At 38.8% G+C, this 22,801-nt stretch overlaps 1 protein-coding gene across 1 annotated transcript; it reads left to right on the forward strand.

Annotated features, from left to right (window-relative positions):
- Window positions 1–692: 692 nt before the first annotated feature.
- Window positions 693–22,155, forward strand: SPTY2D1 (SPT2 chromatin protein domain containing 1). The gene is made up of 6 exons (XM_004485336.5): window positions 693–1,038; window positions 12,444–12,558; window positions 13,322–14,827; window positions 16,517–16,685; window positions 17,477–17,554; window positions 18,888–22,155. The coding sequence occupies exons 1-6, from the start codon at window positions 979–981 to the stop codon at window positions 18,979–18,981; spliced, it is 2,022 nt and encodes a 673-aa protein (XP_004485393.2). The 5' UTR covers window positions 693–978; the 3' UTR covers window positions 18,982–22,155.
- The last annotated feature ends 646 nt before the right edge of the window (window positions 22,156–22,801 follow it).

Consider the following 22,801-nt stretch of genomic DNA (forward strand, 5'->3'; position numbering starts at 1 on the left):
CACCAAAAGATCCCTGTTGTCCATTTGCTGTCAATCCCCGCCCGATCCCATTCTCCACCCCAGATTTGCCTAAAATTTTAGGTGTATTTTACTGAGCCGAAATGATCTCATAGACCCAAGGTAACACTTCAAAGGAAGCCAGGATCAGACTCCCAATGAATATGGAGAACTAAGTATGTCAGCGGGTCCGTATGTGAGGATGTGCAGATTACGAATTCTCCCTTTACCCATGAACAAAAACACAGATTCGTCACCCTACGTGGGGCCTGTAATTTAAGTGGAAAAAAAGCAATACGAGTGTGCCTCTATACGGCATGTGTGCATCTGTGTAGGGGGCGAGCACCCTGATGTTGCCAGACGTGGTAAGTAGCGTACCCAAGGCAGAACAGGACAGTCCCGGTGCGCCTGCGCACTTCCGCGAGCGCCTAGAAACCAGTAACTGCAATTCTTGACTCGAGTCCTGTCGGTTCTACTGTTAAGACGCCGCCGTTTTGGACCTGAGCGTCCACCCGTGACACCCAGTGAATTCAGGCCTGGCATGTAACCCCCTGCTTTTCTTACCCAGAGTTCATTAAGAGTAATAACACTGATCAGGCCGGGACAACAGCCCGAAGGGAGCCGCGCTCTCCCTTGGCCCCACCCCGCAGTTTACTAGGCCACATCTCCTTGGTTGGAAAAGGGTTTAGTCCCGCCCCTTCGAGCCGACGCCTGCAGCCACGTATCACGTTTCTACGTGTCTCGGGCCCGAAAGCGGAAGTTACGTTAGGTCTCGCGATCGTAGTTGCGGACCCAAGAGGATTTAAGTTGTTCGAGGGACCGTGGGGGGCAGACGGCGGTGTAAGGCGCCGGAAGTGGTGGGGCTAAGTAGGGGTGGGAGAGAGCTGGCGAGGAGTTCGTTTGACTATAGTTGGGCGCCTCGGTAAGGCGCACCTTCAGTCCTGCCGGAGAGCCAGGTCCAGCCTCTCCGCCTCGGCCAACATGGATTTCCGGGAAATTCTCCTCATAGCTTCCAAAGGACAAGGTGTCAGCAATGTACCGGTAAGTAGCAGCGTCGAGCCAGGGCTGGTAGGTACCTCGGTCTCCCTACCGTGGAGGCGCGAGTGTAGGAAACACCAGTGTTCAAGTTCGGAATGTGTGGCCCCGTGTGGAACTTACTTGCATCCACTTATCAACTAAGGAAGAGGAGAGTCCTGTACGCCTTATCTCTTTACTTGGTTATTCACTGCTGGGAGAATGGGGTGAAGAGGGGCTTGAGATGTTTAGTTGGAGCCTTCCTTAGTTACCCCTGAAACAGGCTTGGCGGTTTGGGTGTTTTAGTTAGAGTTGTCTGAGAGATGGTGAGTTGGAACCGTACCTGGCACGTAAAGCAGTGTATAGTAGTTTCTGGCTTTGGCATAAACTTCAATCCAAAGCTAGGGGAGTTCAGGGATTTTAGGGTTTTGGCCTTTTGGGCGTTTTCCCGCCGATCATGAGGTCAAGTTTAGTGATTTCTTGGGTTTTCTGGCCCCACCCTCAGCCAATGTGTTGTGATTAAATTATCACCTCCCAAGAGGGAGATTATTACTTTTTGTAAGGGCAGAAAAGTTGAGCGAATTCACGAAATCCTTGGCTAACAAAAAGGGTTAGCTAGCTTCCATTTCTGTTTCCTTGTGGCCTTCCAGATTTCAGATTTCCATAACTTGTTGATCTGCCCTTTTATGTTTTATTTTTTTTAATTTGAAATAAAGTTATTAAAAACACCTAAATGTTGGTGTGGTGGAGAGAGCTTGGCTTGCGGGGGTGTAGCTTTTTTGCATAAACTAATCATAACTGGATCTAGTATGGTGCCCACAGCACAGCTGTAAACCGATGAATTGCATTGTGATACCTGCGGTTTGAGCAGTGAGGTGTAGAAACTCAAACAGCTCTCTGGTAAAGTCAATTCAACTGGAATTTATTGAGCTGTCACTATGATCAGCATTTTCTAGATGTGTTAAGTGTGTCCTCCCCCTCTCTCCCCCCCACTTGGTTTTTCCTGTTTTCTGAAACTGGCCCATATTTACCTTTTTGAAAATATTGAGCTGAAGATAGTAAATTAACTACTAAAAAATAGCCTATACCAGTTAATTTTATATACAGTCTTTCTCTATCCCATGGCTCATTACTCTAAGCCATGAGTCATAAGCTTTGCAGGTTAGAGCTATGGACTCAAATCTTAGAAACCTTGAACAACAGAATTGCTTTCTGCATTTGAAGATTTCCTAGACAAGGCAATATTGGGTCTGGTAACAGTCTTTGAAATATAAGATGTATATTTCATTTTAGATCTTCCTGAATTTCATTGGAGGTCAAAGATAGATAATACTGGGTTTGATGCCCAGGAATGTTCTGTGGAAGAATCAGTAACAAGTTAGTCATTTCTTATTCTAAAAACTAATAGCTGCTGGGAGAAAAGCAGACATATTCCTACAGTAGAAAATTTCTGAGTATATACATTGGGTATCTATATATCTATCATTGGAATAACAGGAAGTGAAAAGGAAAAAGGTAAATTGGTGAGGTATTAATAGATAAATAATAGGCATGAATGTTATGAAATCATGGTTTTCCCTGCCCTATCCTCCAAAAGCTAGCAAGAACACACCATCCATGCAGACTGTGTGTATAAGGCTTAGCCAAACTGCCTTCTTTCTTCAGTATTTTTCCTTTTTAGTCAGGTCAGGTCTGGGGAAAGAGAGACACATTCTTTTTTTAAGGTTTTTTTTTTTTTTAATTTAATTAAAGAAGTTATAGGTTTATGGAAAAATCATGTAGAAAATACGGTGCTCCCATATACCCCCCAATATTAAAATTTTGCATTAATGTGGTGCCTTTTTTAAAAAAAAATTATTTATTTTTAAAACATTTTTTAGTTATTTGATGAAAGAATATTATGATTGTTCTATTAACTGTAGTCCATAGTTTACATTAGGGTGTTTTTTTCCCCCATAAACCACCCTATTTTTAACACCTTGCATTAGTGTGGTACGTTTGGTATAATTCATGAAAGAACATTTTAATAATTGTACTATTAACTATAGCCCAGCACTTACAGTGGGGTTCACTCTGTTGTATGGTCTTGTATTGTTTTTTAAACGAATGCGTTTTATTGATACGTATTAATAAAGCAGTTCATCCAAAGTGTACAATCAGTGGTATTTGGTATAATCATATAGTTGGAGAGATACATTGTTATGAAAAATACATTTTATTTTTTAAAATTTGGAAACCTGCAAACATACAGACTGTTAACACATCCCCATGTACCCACAAGTCATATTTAACATATAAAAACATTTCATCATATTTATTTCATATATTTTTTAAAAAGAAATAAAGCCTATTGATATAAAGATTCTCCCAACCCTCTATTTCCTTTCTTTTTCCCCCCTTTTTAAACTGTGAAATATAACAAGACATACAGTGTAACAGATTATTACAAAGCAAATATTCCAATCATCATCCAGGTCAAGAAATATTATGAGCCATCCCCACCCCCACCCCCATACTCATGTCAGTACACACACCCACATATACCCTGCCTGACATGACCTGTATTGATTGATGATGGTCTGAGAAACAGGCTTTGCAGAGCTCCATCCTTCTCTAGTGCTATGGTGCATTTCCCCCTTTTAGCCACATTTTTCCCTCATCTTCCATTTGGATCCTGTCAGAACTGACTCTCGGGTTTCAGTCCTAGTATTGTCAAGAAAGGGAGGCAAATGTCTAAAACACCTGTACAGCCATTTTGGACTCTTTTACAGGGCTTGATTTTTAATTGTATCTGGCTCGAGAAGCAACAAATCTTTTCATTTTTTTCTGAGAAATAGTTATCTTTACCATGTTGTATTAATAGTTAAAACTAAGGTAGGATTGCATCATGCCCAAAAATATTAGGCACACTATCATTTCCCAGTGGAGAACTGAATACAAAATAACAGCTGGTCAAGGTGATGTAATCAGTCATTGTTATTAATCTGTTTATATTTAAAGGAGAAAAGATATTTTTGGTAACCTTGTACTTCTCCCTGATTTCCTCCAGCAAAAACAAAGTGATTGTCTTGTTTTTTTTGCTACAAAAGTAAAGCCTAGAGCATGGTTTCTTGTAGTTTTCACATAGCTTTACTTGATGGGTTGTAGTGTGTGAGACAAGTTACATGTTCTGTCTTAGGATCAGATTGTGAACATCATCCCAGAGAAGATACTGTAGCTCTGATGTGACCAAAAACCAAGAGGAAGAGGAAAGCCTTAATATATGGTATTAGATATATAGGAGTTTTTTTGTGTGTGGCTTTCACCCCTTGAGGATAAGAACAAGGTATTGAAGATGGAGTCCAGGGACTTCAACTGGGATGGCAAGTTCAGATGCTGTCAGGGGCCAGGTAGATAAAGTAAATTCTGGAAGTAGTCTGGTTGTAAAATGATAGATGCCAAGTTCCGTGCACTAAAAATAAGCCTACCATTTTTATAGTTTTTTTTATAAAAACAGTTTTATAAAACTGTTTTTTTAAAGAACTGTTTGGGCCAACAAAACAAGCTTTTGCGGGTTGTCAGTTTGATCTTTAATAGTGTTATAGGTTATAGTGATGTGGGCTATGGGTGGGAGGCTCTTTGTCTCTTCAGAGATAACCTAAGCTCTCTGACTTGTGGGTGTGATGGTAAGAGGCTGCAGTCCTGCCCTTGGTAACAATGGCAAGGACTCCAGTCCCAGGAAACAGTATAACAATGCAAGGTCTATAAGCTTTAAGTATTTAGGGGAAATGCAAACTAAATATGCTAAAAGCTTGCCTAGAAAGTCTGAACAGTCCATGCTAAAAGCTTACCTAAGATGTGGAAGATATATATGCTAATTGAAGCCTATTGAGAACTGAAACAAAGGGACCATTTGGCCTTTCCTCTCTGTATAAAAGGGATTCAAAAATCTTGTTCGGGGCTCGGGATTCAAGGGATTCAAACAGAAAGCTCCCGAGTCTGGCTGGCCGTCAATAAACCATTTTTCCTTCTCAAAATCATTCCTGAGTCCTGGCCTCTCTATACGCAAATAATTGAACCTCTCTCAAATTCTACAATAGGTCCACTCTGGATCTAAATTTGCCTTGCCTTGCAAGGGGCAACTTTGAATTTCTAGCCTAGAGCAGTACTTTTCAAAAGAGCTTTAGGAGGGGGTCTTTTAGAAACTACTGCCCTCCTTACCTCTACAGAGAATCTGTTCTTTCTCTCCCCCATAACTACCAAGAGAATCTGTTTCTCAATAATAATGAAAATAATAACATTTAGAGTGCTTCCTCTGTTCCAGGCATTATTTTAAGCACTTTAGGTATAGTAATTAATTAAATCCCCATAACAACCATATAAAGGAGATTGTTTTGCAGATGAGGAAACTGAGGCCCAGAGAGGTAAAGAAACTTGTCCAAGGCCACACAGCTAATAAGTAACAAGGCTAGTAAATGGAAGAGCAGAGAATCTAATCTGAGCAATCTGGCACCAGAGTCCTTGCCCTTAATCACAACCCAGTGCTGAATGAGGGAGTGTTCTGGGTATAGGGTGCTGAGGAAGGTTGTCATCTATAGCTAGCTCCCTCCTCCAACTCCTTCAGCCTAACATAGCCTTAGGCAGTAACCCTGTTGGTTTGTTGTTGAGGCGTCTCCGAGTATAGTCAAGTATGAAGGGAGAGATTTAAAGGCAAACCAACAGGATTTGGAAACTGATGGATAGAGAGATATTTTCATTGGGAGAATGCCTGCATGACTTAACAGAAAGAGAGTCTGAGGATGAGGGAGAATAAGATAGAAAAGTTCAGTTGTAGGCCTATTTGAGGTGATGGCATTATCTAAGAGGCAGGTGAAAATTAGGGAATGGTGCTTAAGAGTGAGGTTAGAATTGGAGATGAAAGTGTTGGAGTTAATTTAAATGAGGCATGATGTAAGAACACTTTTGGACCTGAGTCAGGAGACCCGGATTCTAATGCTGACTATGCTACAAACTGTGTGAATGACTGCCAGTTAAAAGTTTCCTTTTAGGACCATTTCTAAACCAGAGGTTGGACTAGAGACTCTCGGAGGTACCACTCTTTGATATTATTGCATTCTATTATATATGTATACTTTATTTTTTTATTTTTTTGAAGGAGGTACCAGTGATTGACCCCAGGACCTCATACATAGGAAGCAGGCACTCAACCATGGGGCTACATCTGCTTTCCAGATATATTTTCATAAACACAGTAACAGCAAATTTTACATTTAACCCCATAGCAATTCTGCATAGCCATGCCCTTTGGGTGTTTTATTAATGTTTAACCCTCTTAACTATACAGCTAAACAAGCATAATGCAAACCACTGGTGTTCCGGCCTGTGTTCATTCCCTAACTGTGATGCTTTAAGATGATTTTTTAAATGGTGCTGTGATTATTAAAGCTAAGGATGTACTGAATATTCCTAACTTATAATTCTAACCAGTAGTACATTTATAACTTGTTTTAAACCATCAGGAAATTTTTGTATTTTCCACAATTAAACAGTATGTTACCTCTTGAGTGAAAAACAGCTTTCCAGGACTGACGTATTTGGTGAACACATATTCCAGGCTGTAAGTTCCTTATTTTCTTAACTGACCTTGACAGTGTAGCTTCAATAAAAGGATCAACTATATTTTAAAGTGGTTTAATATTTTCTAGGTCTTTTTAGCCTTAGCATTATAAATCTTAGCTAAATCTCTGAAACCATATTTAAATAGCATAAGGCTTCACTTTGTGGATCATTCACTGGAGTCCAACAAAATAACTGAATTGGCTTGCAGTTTAGTAAAATGGATATGCTAAGAATAAAAGAAACTCTTGTCCAGCTGTTTTTTGTGATTGTCAAACAATGAAGCAGCCTGGTGCCTTGAATCAGTGTGCTACTGCTAGCTAGCTGTGACCATTTGAGGTAGGGGAAAGTGCCAAATAGTTCTTCTGCCTTATATGATACGATACCATACGATCGCAGCCTGAAGTTTTATGTTTTGTTTTGTTTTTAACATGGCTTTCTATTGGGCTACCCCTGCAAGGTTTGGGGCCTTGTTTTATGAAATATTTTATTACAACAAATCTTTTTTTTTTTAATTACATTTTTTTTTTCCTGTTACAGGAGTTGTAGGTTTATAGAAAATATCATGCATAAAATACATAAAATACAGAGTTCCCATGTACTACCCTATTATTAACACTTTGCAATAGTGAGGTATATTTGTTAAAATTTATGAAAGAACATTTTTATAATTGCACTATTAATCAAAGTCCACCTTTTACAATAGTGTTCGTTGTGTTGTACAGTCCTATGTTTGTTTGTTTTTTAAATTTTATTCTAGTAAAATATGTATGACCTAAAATTTCCCCTTTTAACCACATGCACAATGTTGTGTAACTATCACCATCATACATTACCAAAGTCAACCTCAATAGAAATTCTGTACACTTTAAGTATTAAATCCCCATTCCCTGCCCCCAATCCAGCCCTTGGTAACCTATATTCTAGATTCTGACTCTATGAATTTGCTTATTCTAATTACTTCATATCAGTGAGATCATACAATACTTGTCCTTTTGTGTCTGGCTTATTTTACTCGCCATGATGTCTTCAAGGTTCATCCACGCATCAGAACTTCATTCCTTTATACAGCTGAACAATATTCCATTGTGTGTGTATACTAAATATTGTTTATACATTCATTGGTTGGTGGACACTTGGGTTGCTTCCATCTTTTGGCAATAGCGAATAATGCTGCTGTGAACATCAATGTGCAATTGTCTGAGACCCTGCTACTGGATATATACCTAGTAGTGGGATTGCCAGGTCATGTGGTAATTCTATACTTAGCTTCCTGGGGAACTGCCAAACTGTCTTCCATAGTGGCTATACCATTTTACAACACCCCCCCCCAGCAATGAACGAGTGTTTTTATTTCTCCACATCCTTTCACGTATAGTAAGAAACAACACTTGTAGCTGTCTGGTTTTTTTTTTTAGTATTAGCTGATTAGCTGATCAGCTGATCTAGTGGGAGTGAAATGGTATCACCTTGTGTTTAAGATTTCTTTATTTCTCTCCCCTTCAGTCCCGGTCTCTGTTCTCTGTGTCCATTCGCTGTGTGTTCTTCTGTGTCTTCTGGCATTCTTGTCATGTGGCACCAGGAAAGTGCATCACTTTTTTGTGTCATCTTGCTGCGTCAGCTCTCCATGTGTGTGGCCCCACTCCTGGGTAGGCTGTGCTTTATTCATGTGGGGCGGTTCTCCTTGTGGGGCACACACTCCTTGTGCGTGGGGCTCCTCTAAGGAGGGGACACCCCTGTGTGGCATGGAATTCCTTGTGTGTGGCAGCCCTGCTCATGGGCCAGCTCACCACAAGGGTCAGGAGGCCCTGGGTATTGAACCCTGGACCCTCCGTATGGTTGGCGGATGCTCTATCAGAAAGCCACGTCCGCTTTCCCTCATTGTGTTTAGATTTGCATTTCCCTAATAGCTAGTGATGTTGAACATCCTTTGTGTGCTTTTTATCCATTTTTATATCCTCTTTGGAGAAATGGCTATTCACATATTTTGCGCCGTAAATCATTTTGGGTTAGGATTGACATCTTGACAATATTTAGTCTTCCAGTCCATGAGCATGGAATGTCCTTCTGTTTATTTAGATCTTCTTTGGTTTCTCTTAAAAATCAAAGGATGTAAGAGACTATTAATTATGACTCAATACATATGTCAATTAATAAGATTAAGCCTCATCAGAGCAGTGCTGTCCTTGCCTTCTTGCTTGTTTTTTAAATTGTTTCCTGGGAAGTAGCTGTGGCTCAATGATTGGGCTCCTGTCTACTATATGGGAAGCCCCGGGTTCACATCCCAGGGCCTCCTTGTGAAGGCAAGCTGGCCGGTGCCCATGGAGAACTAATGGCCTGTGCCCGTGGAAAGCTGACGGTCTGCAGAGAACTGACGACCTCCGCCAGCGGAGAGCTGGTACAGCAAGATGACGCAACAAAGAGAGACAAGCAGACACAGAACACACAGCAAATGGACACAGAGCAGACAGCAAGCAAGCTGCAAGGGGGGGGGGTAAAAAAATTTTTTTTTTAAATTGTTTCCTTGCATACACATGAAATAGACAATTTATAGACTTATTGAATTCCTTCTGCATCAAAGGGATAGGATACTACTACGAAGTTGTTGGGTTAAACATGAGGCCAGCTTAAGTATCCTTAAAGATTAGAGGTGTTAAAGGAAAAAAGCTAAAATAATGTGGCATTATGATTGAAGGAAAAAGTTTACACTTTGAAAAAAACTAAAAGTGGTTTTTGGAATTCTTTTCTGAATGAGTTTCTGAACACTCCACCCTCCTTCCATGTTTTTCTGACTTTCCTGTTTCTGAGGCCTGTGAATCTGTGTTTTTCCTTTTTTTTTTTTTTTTAACATTTTAAACCATGGAAACACTTATATTAATCTTATATACCAAAGCATTCTATGAAAGGAAGAAATATGAGAACTTATAATAATTGGGGGAAATGCAGAACAAAGATTAATTAAATGAGCTAAAAATCAATAATGTGTGTGTGTATATATATATATATATATATATATATATATATATATATAGCATGAGAACAAGAATACTTCCTAAAGTATAGTACCTATAGCCCTGGCTGTACTGTGATTTTAGGTAATATACAAAGCTAGCCTTCTTTCTTCCCTCCCTCCCTCCTTCCTTAATAGTTATATATTTTAATATGAATTGGAAAAATATACTAGCCTTTCAAGCCATTGATTTCATGGATATTGTTAAAAAGATAAAAATCATAAAGGTGATATGTGAATGATTGAATTTGGTAAACATGACATTAAACTATATACCACTGATATTGTTGTTTTCCCTTTTAGGTACCTGCATTCAATCAAGAATAGCTTTTCTGCTAGTTATATCCCATTATCTATCTCTTGGAGTTCCATGATAGGATGAAAGATGTCTGTCCTGAAATCAGATTAGGGTAGTGATCAGTCCTGTAATATCTAGACAAGAAGCCAGTGCTGTTTTAAATAATTAAGCAGCACTAACATGTATATTGGCACTCTGGGGGGAAACCCTTTGTAAGTATTGGCAGGGACAGGAAAACTTAAGTCTTGGTGATGAAAATCTACCCTTTCTCCAAATCTACCTGATGGGATGGTGTGGAGTGAGTATCTGCCTCTGCTTATGAGTCTGCATATGTCTTAGGCAGCTTGAATCTTCTTCTTGGTGGCCTTCCACAATGAAAATGTGAGCTTCTTGTGGCTAAAACTTGTATTTGAGGTTCTTTTATTGTAAAACAAGGCAGTTTTATGCATCTAGTTAGGTAATATTGCATTTCTTTCTTCTCAGTCTCCTTTATCTTCTTTTCTCTTTTTTAAATATTGGACCCTTATCCACTATGGAAAAAGTCTACAATTAAATTTACAAAGACATGGACTAATTAAAGCACCTCACTGTGACCTAGGAGAAGAATCTGGATGATCTCTTTTGGGATTTCTCTCAGTCAGGGATGTGTCAGATCTCAGCATAGCTATCATGTAGGATTTTCAAGTTGGGTCATAGCCTGCTTCCTTAGCAAACTGCTTCATTAGTAGACTAACTTATTTGGAACTTCCAGCCTTTTTCAAGATATTTTGTATTTTGCAGCCTTATAGTAAGTGTGGGTCCTTTGGCTTTCTTCCATGAATTTCAAACACATTTTGGAAATTACTTTTTTGGTTCCTTAGTAGCCCAATTTGTTCTCAGAGGTTAGTGTTTCTAGCATAGCAGTAGGCTCAATGGTTAGGAATGACATCTGCCTAACAAGATGAAAGAGGGGGAGGACATTTAAAAAATCTTATTTCCTGACCAGTAAATTTAATGTGGAATGGTCCTAGAGGTGAATCATCACTGGTCTGTGTTTATCGTACTTCTCTAATGATAGGTACTTATAAAATGGAAATATTTTGCATTTCATAGTTCAAATTAACATTATTCTGGCTTTAGTCATTTCCCAATGCTATTACATAAAAAGTGAAGCCCAGAGAAGTACCATCTATGCCAGGATAATGTTGGCACTCTTTTGGGTGTTATGGAAATCTGTCTAAAAGAGAGTTTGTGTGGAAAATTGATATTTAATCTACATAAGAGTTACAGTTAAAGGTTAAAGAGAATTGTACTCTTCTTGCTGCATAGACAATAATAGTTTCTTTAAAATGCTTTTTAGCTAAGGTTTGCCCCTAACCTTTGGGGATGGTTGGAGTTAAATCTTGATGCCTCCACATTCTAAACAAAACAATGTATGTAACTGTGAGTCCCTATTTTAAAAAATCACCTGGAGTGGAGTAATCAGGAGAGAAAACAATTATGAGAAGTAGTTTATTCTGTTAGTTTGAAAAGAGATTTTGAAATGCTTAGTTCTATGGAATCTGAGAAAAATATAATTTTTTAAATCAGAATTTTAAAGCATACAGTATTCAAATAATCCTTTCTCTTTTAGTTTTTAGTGGTGATCTTTAAGTCACTCAGTTCAAATACTTTTATGGAAAATAGCTGAAGACAATGTCTCTTTAAAGTGTTCTTTTATGCATTATTTGGGATGTTACAAAGAAATTATACTTAAAAATAGCCACACATGGTCATATTTAGCCTGAAGTTTTTTAGCTAAGTTAAAAAAAATTTTTTTTAAAGATATTTAGATTACATAAATGTTACATAAAAAATATAGGGGGTTCCCATATGCCCTGCTCCCTGCACCACCCATATTTACCCCCATTAACATCATCCTTCATTAGTGTGGTACGTTCATTGCAGTTGATGAACACATTTTGAAGCATTGCCACTAAGCATGGATTATAGTTTACATTGTAGAGAGAAACTACACTCTGTCTTACACAGTTCTGTAGGTTATGGCAGGATATATAATGAACTGTGTCTTTCATTGCAGTGTCATTCAGGACAATTCCCAAGTCCCAAAAATGCCCCCATATTGCACCTGTTTTCCCTCCCCTGACCTCAGAATCTCCAATGGCCCTGCCTCCACATCAATGATATAAGTTCTTCCATTGCTAGAATCACAATAAGTCTATATTAGAATACCTGTAAGTCAACTCTATTCCATCATTCATTCCTAAATCCTGAGGATTCTGGGATGGTGATGCCCACTCCATTTGTAATTGAGAGGGGGCTTTAGTTCCACAAGGCTGATAGATGGGACTCTCTTACTTGCAGTTGTGGGCTCTCTCGTTTCCTTAGTTATAGCTAAGTTTTAATACAGATTATATGATCTCTTCATTGTTCAGAATAGGTTTTTAGTCAACATTTAAACCTCTCAGTGCTTGGCACAATGCCAAAACCTAATGGACAATGTACTTGTAAAGTTGAATTGCTTATAACATCTACTATTTTTATTTTTAGAAAAGGTACAGTTTGGCAGTGGGACCTCCCAAAAAAGACCCAAAAGTTAAGGGTGTCCAATCAGCTGCAGTACAAGCTTTTCTCAGAAGGAAAGAGGAGGAGCTCAGACGGAAAGGTATATATCAATATTCTTATTCTCAGTTTCAAAGTTTTCTACTTTCATAGCTAACTTGTACTTAACTAGTGGATATTTGTGAAAACGTAGTTGGCTAATGGAATTGCAGTGGATGTCTGGGCTAACTGTATTTATGGTTTTATATATGTTCTTATGTTGATGATTTGCATGGAAGTTATCTTTTATTGCCTATTAAATTAAAAGCATCTTGGGGACAGTGAGACTGCCTTCTAATTGCATCTCCAGTAAGAACACCATTCTTTGATCTTGGTTCTGGGATGCCTCTTTTCTATTTTGTATTTTAATTTTCTTACTATTGAGTACTATCTAATAGGTTAAAATAGGGACACTTTTTGAAAACCATTAAGCTTAAGAAGTAATTTTACTTCATGTAAATAACAAGGAAATTGATTCAATCAATTTTCATATTCATTGATTAAGTAGTAATTACTGCTAAGTGAATAGTAATATCCCCTTAACTTGGTATATTTATTTGGTATGAACTGTTTCCTATATTTAAAGCTGAAAACCAAGTCTTTCACTTGCTTAGTCATATAGAAAAACCCATATGTGACCCACTCATTATGTAAAGATGACTCAATTGATACTTATTTGAATGACTTCCTTATTTTGATTCCTCGATGTCTTCAAACTATAATTTGAGCATTTATCTTGTGTTTTTGGTCACCAACTGATTTCAGATGAGCATACTGCTATGTTGAGACCTTGATATAATAAAATGTTATTGTTTTGCCTCTTTTAGCTTTAGAGGAGAAAAGGAGAAAAGAAGACCTAGTGAAAAAGCGAATCGAGCTAAAACATGACAAGAAAGCAAGAGCTATGGCTAAGAGGACAAAAGATAATTTCCATGGTTACAATGGGATTCCTGTTGAGGAAAAATCAAAGAAGAGGCAGGCATTGGAAAGCCACACCCACCATGGAGCAGTCCAAGAATACGATATGGAAGAAGAGGATGAATTCTTAGAATACAATCAAGAGGAATTGGAGCAGGAATATGAGGAAGAGCAGGAACCTCCCAAAGTTGAAAGCAAGCCAAAGGTCCCCCTTAAAAGTGCCCCACCACCCATGAACTTCACTGATCTCCTCAGGTTGGCTGAGAAAAAGCAGCATGAGCCAGTGGAGATCAAGGTAGTGAAGAAAACAGAAGAGCGGCCTATGACTGCCGAAGAACTGAGGGAGCGAGAGTTTCTCGAACGAAAGCATAGGAAAAAGAAACCTGAGACAGATGTAAGACTACCTCCAACGGTGCCCAAAAAGGCACCCTCTCAAAAAGAAAGTGTGGGCACAAAACTTAGCAAAGGTTCTGGGGACAAGCATCCTTCTTCCAAGGGAACTCCCCTTCCTCATGCTGGGAAGAAATCCAGACTCAGCACAGCCAGTGAGAAACACTTAGGTTTGTCATCATCCAAATCCATGCCAGGAGAGAGGACCAAGGCAGGATCTGGCAATTGTTCCCAACCTTCACTTCGTGAAGGCCACGACAGACCTGTTTTCAATGGGGCAGGGAAGCCCCACTCCAGCACCTATTCACCAAGTGTCCCAAAGACTTCTGCCGGTGGGACTCAGAAATCTGCTGAGCACAAAGCCAAAAAATCCCCTCTTTCTCATCCTGTCCATTCCAGGTCTGGCCCCTTGGTCAACCCGCACAATAAAGCTAAGAGTCCAGGTATCAGGCAGCCAGATGGCAGCTCCAGCTCAGCCCCTGGGCGGCCTAGCACAGGGACTGCTCGGCCCACAGTTAGCTCTGGCCCTGTGCCCAGGCGCCAGAATGGCAGCTGCAGCTCAGGACCTGAGCAATCACTCAGGGGTACCAAGAGGCCAGCCAGTGACTCAAATTCCTCTGGGCGAACAGTCAGTGGACCAAGTGGTCATGGGCGACTCATCAGTGGCTTGGGTGGTTCTGGGAGACCTGTAGGCAGCTGTGGTGGCCCTGGGCGACCTGTGAGCAGTCCACATAACCTTCAACGATCAGTCGGTGGTTCAGGCCCCTCTGGGCGATCAGCCAGTGGCCCTGGGCGATCAGTTGGTAGCTCAGTTCCATCTGGACGGACTGTTAGTTGTTCAGGCCCTGGAAGACCAGTGAGTGGCTCGGGATCTGAGCGAACAGTTAATAGTTCAGGTCCCCCCGTAAAGCCCAAGTGCACTGTTGTGGCAGAAACAATTTCTTCTAAAAATATCATTAGCCGGTCCTGCAATGGACAAATAAATGGAATGAAGCCTTCCCTATCTGGCTACAGATCTGCCCAAGGTAAGATTGCCCCTCACCCTAAGAGTATATATATTTGTCACTAGGAGGTTGGAGAGTATACTTTCCAGAGATCCTGAGAGAACCCTTCCATGTGCCTTTTAATGTACTCCAATGCTGATAGAATCCTATGTTTTATCTACCCTGTACCTGAGGGTTTCTTCAGTGATCATGGCTTGGAAAAGTCTTTACAAATAGACTTATCTAGGGCCCTCTGTGTTACTCCTGCAATGTCCCTGTGTACAATAAACTTTGCTGTGTGATTTGTGGGACAGGGTAAGTGCACATTCATTATGTAGTTCAATGGATGGATTAATCTTTACCTTTTTGTGAGGCCTAGTGAAACTTTTCTTCAAGCATCAGAGTGTAATTGTGAATGCTTGAAACATGTTGGTATATTATTTATTCATCAAATATTTGTTAACCACCATGTGCCAGGAACTGTTTTAGATTGTCCTTGTATTTTTTGAATCTTGCAATGGGCAACATCAAGGTCCTACCTACTGGTACTTTAGGAATCCACATTATCCATAGATACAGGGTTATTGGTAGTTGCTAGTTGCTAGTTCATGGCTGCTTCATGCTAATAGGCATTTGTTTAAAGCTCTTGTTAGGCACTATGGAGAATCTAAACAGAAATTAAAGATGAGATTCCTTGCTTTAAACTTCCTAATTCAGCTAGACTAATGGTTCAACTAGAGGGGATTTTGCCCCATCCAGGGAATATTTGGCAATGTCTGGAGACATATTTGATTGTCACAACTGGGGGCAGGGGATGTCTCTGTCATCTAGTGGGTTGACACCAGGGATGCTGCTAAACATTCTACAATACACAGAACAGTCCCCACAACAAAGAATTATCCTGTGTAAAATGTCACTAGAACCAAGGTTGACAACCCTGAGCTAGGGAGACAAGCCATGCGTATTAGAAACAACTATGTAAGAGGAACAAAAGGAGTATCTGTAATCAAGGACTAGAAAATGTTCTCAAATGCAGTCCATTGATCAATGCCTGACTTTAGCTGAGTTTTTACCAGTTTTTTTTTTTTTTTGCAAAATGACAGAAATAAGGATAACTTAGTGAGTTTTCCCTGAAGTTAAACTTAGTTTGAACAGTTATCCATATTCTGAGAATCTTTCATGCTCCTTTTGACTTATAAATGTTTAGTGATTATGGTAGATGGCAGTTCCTATCTGCTTGGCAAAATGAAAAGTCAGTGATCGTAGGATCACTATGATGTAGTGTGTGTGTGTGTGTTTAAGAAATTTTACTGGTCTTTTAAATCCAGAAGTATAGGACCTACTAAGCTAGAAAATGTAATAGACATTTGGAGTAACTCCTGGGATAAATAGGAATTCTATTCTTTCATGGATACCAAAAGCAGCAGGGATGAAGTAGTAATAAGTCCATACGAGGGCCAGATTACTGACTCTGGTTTTTAAGGATATTGTACTGAATTCTTAAAAATCTCATTTTACAGGGGAGCCAATGAGGCTCAGTGGTTGAGCACTGGCTTCCTGCATCCCGGGTTCAATCCCTGGCCCCAGTACCTCAAAAAACAAAACAAAAGATCTCATTTTACATAGAACTCTGTTGGGACATTTTAGTTGGACACCTATTAAAAAATGTTTTAATATTTTACAGTAAACTGAAGAAGATGTTCTTAACAGTAATGGCTTTTCTGTTGGCAGGTCCTCAAAGGTTCCCTTTCCCTTCTGGCTACAAAAGGCAGCGAGACTATGAAGAGGAAGAAGATGATGAATATGACTCTGAGATGGAAGATTTTATTGATGATGAAGGAGAACCTCAGGAAGAAATATCCAAGCACATTCGAGAAATCTTTGGCTATGATAGAAAAAAGTATGGCTAAGAAAATTTGGGCAAATGTGATAAAATCTTTTTATTTTGAATAATTCGTATTATGGGGGAGAAATAAACATTAATGATTTAGGCATTGAATAAAATTTTTAATTAGGGACCCTTGGGTGATTTTACTCTAAGTAGATTTACTTTTTTGCACTTATGAGTTGGGAATTGTTATTTGCATTAAACAAAAATATCCCCTTTCAATGGCTGTTCTTAGATAAGATGTATATTTAATGGAAGTAAAGCAGCTTAGTGTAGTAGAAATAGATTGGATTTGGAGTCAGAAAATGATCCACAGAACTATGTTGAAAGCTCGTCTGATTTGACATCTGCTTCTCTTTTGTGTAAAAAGTTTTGCTACTCAAAAGACTGGTCCCTGGACAGCAGTATGGGACCAGCAGCTTTGGTATCACCTGGAAGCTTATTAGAAGTGCAGGCTCTCAGGCCCTCCCCAGACTGATGGAATCAGAATCTTTATATGCACATTAAAATTTAAGAAGCACTGGTATAGTGGAAAGATCAGGGTTTAAATCAAAGTTCTACCCCTTACTAGCTGGGTTAACTTGAGTAAATTATTTTTAAAATAAGATTTTAGAAGGATTGAATGAAGTGGAATATAAGTAAAACAAAAAAAGACCTATCCTAGTGCCACTCCCCTGCCAAGCAAGGAGAAATCCTAAATGTGTGTTGGATTTAGTTGTAAAGGAGATGTTGATTTTTAAAATGGGAGGTTGTAGTCCCTTTAAGAAATTGAGTTGTTTACAAGTTTGATTTTCTCTGTTTAGATACAAAGATGAAAGTGATTATGCCTTACGTTACATGGAGAGTAGTTGGAAAGAGCAGCAAAAGGAAGAAGCAAAGAGGTAAGCACAAAACCTAAAATATTTGTGCAGAAAATACCCTAAAGATTCTTTTCTGCTTGTTGGAAGCAGGGCCTTTGGTCACACAGATCTGGAGTCCAGTCCTGCTTACTTGCTGCAGGGATCTTAGACAAATTCCATAGCCTGTCTAAACCTGTTTTCTCATTCATGAAATGAGAATGTACTGCTTGTACTCGTTGAGGTATTGCACAGATGAAGACAGTGTGTACCAGTTGCCTAGTACAGTGCCTCATACACGTAGACACACAAATGCTAGGGCCTCCCCTCTGGTTTTAGCATATTCTGCTTTTCTTTCCCCCTCCTTAGTTCCTTTCCCACATCCAACAAATCTCAGTCTTGCTAACTCTAACCTCTTAACCTCTAACTCTGCTGGCCTTAAGGACCTGATGGGGGTATATTGAAATCCCTTTGTCTGATCCCTTTTTAGCCACCTGATAGTAAACTAATGATTTCCTGAGGAGCATGATTATTTTCTTTATAGTGTCTACTTGGTGAAATAATTCACCTCAATCTCAGTTCAGAATGCTAAAACTGCTTCTCCCTCCTAACCTCCTTCCTGTTAACTAGATAAAATATCAATCTGAAGTGTTGAGAAGAGGCAAGAATAGAATGGTATTTTATTGAATTGTTTTTTGTTCTTTATTTTTTAATTTATTTCTCTCTCTTTCCCCCTCTGGCACCCCTCCCACGTTGTTTGCTGTGTCCATCAGCTGTGTGTTCTTCTGTGTCTGCTTGCATTCTTGTCAGCAGCACTAGGAATCTGTTTCTTTTTGTTTCTTCATCTTGCTGCGTCAGCTCTCATGTGTGTCACGTCACTCCTGGGCAGGCTGTGCTTTTTTCTCGTGGGGCAGCTCCCCTCAGGGTGCACTCCTTGCATGTGGGGCTTCCCTACACAGGGGATACCCCTGTGTGGCATGGCATTCCTTGCATGCATCAGCACTGCATGTGGGCCAGCTCAGCACATGGGTCAGGAGGCCCTGGGTTTGAACTCTGGATCTCCCATATGGTAGGCGGATGCTCCTACCTGTTCTGCTTCCCTGTTCTTTATTTTTAAAATCTTTTAAGATAAACCATTTATACTTTATTACTTTAATGGAAATTTTAAGTTGCTTTTGTTCAGTGTGAGTTCTTTTTTCCCACTTTAGTTTGGGTCAGTGACCCCTGGTAAAAAATACCTGTTAGTCTAGTTTTCAGTGGTAAAGCCTTGAGGCACATTTAGTATGAGCTCCTGGTTGAAATTTCATTTTTACTTTTTAAAGAATGAGGTTATCTCATGTATTTTAACAAATACTTTTGAAAAATATCTTTTTGACAGCTTAAGATTAGGTATGCAAGAGGACTTAGAGGAAATGAGACGTGAAGAAGAAGAATTGAAGCGTCGAAAGGCCAAGAAGCTGAAGAGGCGTTAGCTGCTGCTTTTATCTATTTTTGTGAAATTCTGGAGACACCCCGCTGCAAGGAATCCCTGCCTTCAGACTGAAGAAACCCCCCTTTATCATTTTAGATTTATATTTGGGTACTCCAGGAGAAGGAATGCATACTGTCATTTGCAGGCTGTCATTTGAGCATTAAATATTTTAAAATACTTCCTAGGGTGAAATGTGTAATGCAGATGATCTAATATGCCCACTGAATGCTCTTATGAAGTTAACTGTTCACAGATTCCAGCCTTGATTCTGATGAACTATGCACTCTAATGTGGGGCCACTCACTAGTCAGCCAATCTTCTATTGTTCCTTTGCTACTTTAAAGGAAAAAAAAAAGATTGCCTCTTAACTTCCATAATTCAGCTAATATGTGAGCAGGGCATTGTCCAGCTCCTAATCAAACATGAGGAACCTGGCCTTTCTATGAATGTTGCCAGCAATAAAGTGACCTGTCCTAATCTATTTGGATTGAGAACTTGAAAATGTAGATTAGGCTTTCTAATTATCGTATGGATGTCATCCTTATGACTTTGCAGTATAAAGTAAAATTATATTGTATTCTGCATTATTTGTGGATTGGATGCTGAGCACTCAATCACTAACATAGGTGATTAAGCAATTAAAATTTTTCCAAGGTGAAAATGCAAGTTATGCCATTTAGTCTGAGAATATTGTGTTCCACATTTTCTTTGATTTATTTTGTTAGCGTTAGTGTAAAATAGACAGCGACTGTGCTGATTGATTTTTTTATCTTTTGAAAGTCCATTTTTGTATTGAAATATTTTATTCAAACATTAGATTTGGAAGAGTAATAGTTTAAAAATATAAAGAAGCTACATGTGAGGCTTGCCTCCTCCCCCTTCCCCACCATAAATATTCTGGAATCTCAAGGTGCCCCTGTACCTATTAGTGACTTTGCATTTTAAATTCCTTAGTAAATATTAATGACAAAACCAAAAACTAAATTCATGTGTGTTTAAGACCACCACCTTCTTTTTTGCCTGTTTTGCACTTTTATTTCAAACTATGCACTGTGAGATTTTTCCCAGGTAGAAAAGGCTTTTAAAGAATGTTCCCTGTTACTGGTGTTTTATTGGGCTATGGAATTTTCTTCATTCTCACCCTTCTTTAATATCCATAAATTTGATATCTTGAGCCTGAAGTCCCAAGCAATTCCAAACAGGCTGACCTAGGTCCAGCTGGAGGGAAACCAAGTCTCAAGGAAAGTCAGTAACAGAAAATGAGATATGCTAGAAAACATTTGTCCTTGACTTAATGTGGAGATTGGAGGCAGTGGAACATAAGTTTATAGAACACTTATTAATAAACGTTGTGGCTATTCTATTCCATTGGAGCATGGGGATTAGGAGGTAGGAGGAGTTATCCTTCAAAGAATCCTTACTCTTCAAAAAGTCCCAAACTTGTTTTTGTGTATCCCTTTTTATCCATACCTTTCTTCCATCTTTAAGGTTGGGTTATCTAGATTACCACCTTTAGCCTCTCTTGATGGGATCATGGAACCATCTTCTAAGAACCTCATTTTGAACTGAGTTTAGAACTTTTGAAAGTGAAAGATTTAATTTTTAAATAATCTCATGAAAGGTGTCTTCATCACTGAAAATAACACCCTAACTCTCCACATAGAATTGTTACATTGGTGGCATAGAATCCTGTTGACTGCTTGCCACCCATGTCAAGTACCTTAAATGAAATTGACATAAAGGTAGTGTGACGTTCCATATAATAAAACAAGAGGTTTGAAACATTATTTCCTTTGCCATCACTTATGTGCTTTATTCCCTTACAAAATTATTTCATGTTTTTTTAAAAATATGAAATCTATAATTACAATCAAGTGCTTATCATAGCTGAAAAGATCTGTGGTGGCTTAAAAGTTTACTAGCACTTTACTCAATGATATTGTGTAGCTGATTTGTACAGAAAGGCATCATGGTGCTAGATGAAAGTTCCAGAACTTGGTAGGAAGTCAGGTTGTGTCCTGTGTCCATCATTTCTAATGCATTTTTTAAAAAAACATAAGATGTTGATCTTGATATTTCCTAGCATCAATATAAAAGGGGCACTTCTGTAGCTCATTTTAAAAAAAAAATTCTGAGCAAACCTTTTATATTAATCTTGGCCTTGTTTCCAAATCCTGTCTTCCATTTTATTCTTCTGCACTTCCTGACCACCCTTACAAAAAGTTCACAAGCCTTTGAAGAAACTGGAATAGCTGATATTTTATCAAGGTTTACAAATTAAGTGCTTGATTTTTAATGTATCTAACGTTTTGATTTTCCAATTTTCTTAATTCAATACTTAAAGATGTGCCTTTTATTGGGTAATGTTAATTCACGAATGTAGTAATGTTATGTCATGATTGTAATAATGTTACATGATCATGGGTGCGGCATTCTCTAACACAAATGATGTGAAAGGAAAGTAGTTTTCATAAAACTTATATAGCTCTGATTGCACAGTCCTACTTGCTTTTGATGTTGCTATGTCAAAGCAAGGACCCTTTCTTTTAAGGCTACTTTCAGAACTTGTCTTTGTATTTTCTCTAACTATAAATGCAGTTATGTCCATTTGGAGGCCAGGGTACCACATGTCACAGGCAGCCTTACATGTGTGCTTTGAGAAGGTTCGAAGACTATTAACAACAAAAAAGAAAGTCTGTGGGAACTTGGAATTCATTTTTTAATGTAACCCCCAAGATTTTCTCCAAGAAATAAATTATTGTTTTGCATTTTGTAACTTAAAAGCAGCTATTAGTACATTTCTGAGATATAGCAGGAGACCAAAACATGTTTGGAAAGAGAATAAATATATGAAGAGAGACTGGTGGTTTTATTTTCAATGTGCTGAATGTATTAGACTACTATTTATTTTGTGAGTGGATGTGATAAAATATTCAGGTGTTTAGTGTATGATTAAAGTGGGATATATATTTTGATGGAGATATTAAATCCATCATGTCTTTTACATAATGGACAAATCAAATTTTTACAAAAAAAAAAAAAAAACCTTTTACATAGTTTAGCTTGTTTTCTGGTGCTGTTGACCTGCAAGAGAATCTCCTTTTGCATATATAGGTGAAAGTTTTGCAATTTATGTATACAAGAAATTGTAGGCATTAAAAATATTTTATTGTTATTTTCACTGGTTTGCCATTTATTTACACTTGAGATATTCCTTGTTATCACCATGAAACTTTTTTCAAGCTAGAAACCCCAGTGGACTCATCAGACTTCAAAGATGGGGTTTGTCTCCTACACTTGTTATGTACACATTCTCATCTGCTCAGCCCCTACCATGATACCACTCCTCCCCCTTCAAGGACCATCAGACATCCAAGTCAGAGAACTTTTAGGTTGTTAGAGTCACAATCAAGCTTTGTGTCTCAACTTGGAATTATACTCAGAACTGAAGGGAGGAAGCAGAGCTGGGTATATAGTTCCTCTGATAGAGACTTATGACTGAGATGAGTCCTTAGGGGTATAGATGAGGCAGGTGGGCATACAGCCAAATGATACAACTGAATGTGTTGAGTCTAAGTCACATAAGTATCTTGAGATGCTAGTATTCTAGATTCAGACATTTAACAGTTTCTCTTGTGGGTTTTGAATTCACTTGCCTTAAATAAAAAGGATAACCCCATTGGTGTAAAGAGCCCCTTACAAATAGTTCAGCAAATATGTATTTTAATAGCCATAAACAAAATGTTTCTTGTGTAATCAAAACATCTGCTTTGCTGGTAAAGTGAACTTAATAGAACTATCATCATCCCCAAGCAGTACAG

Source organism: Dasypus novemcinctus, chromosome 10 (assembly GCF_030445035.2).
Source record: "Dasypus novemcinctus isolate mDasNov1 chromosome 10, mDasNov1.1.hap2, whole genome shotgun sequence".
NCBI classification, from domain to species: domain Eukaryota; kingdom Metazoa; phylum Chordata; class Mammalia; order Cingulata; family Dasypodidae; genus Dasypus; species Dasypus novemcinctus.

What these genes read in the sequence shown, in the direction of transcription:
- SPTY2D1 (XM_004485336.5), top strand. Translation starts at nt 979, where the DNA reads ATGGATTTCCGGGAAATTCTCCTCATAGCTTCCAAAGGACAAGGTGTC. An exon ending in GGAGGAGCTCAGACGGAAAG is followed by an intron (nt 12,559 to 13,321) that starts GTATATATCAAT and finishes TGCCTCTTTTAG; the next exon opens with CTTTAGAGGAGAAAAGGAGA. An exon ending in TGGCTACAGATCTGCCCAAG is followed by an intron (nt 14,828 to 16,516) that starts GTAAGATTGCCC and finishes TTCTGTTGGCAG; the next exon opens with GTCCTCAAAGGTTCCCTTTC.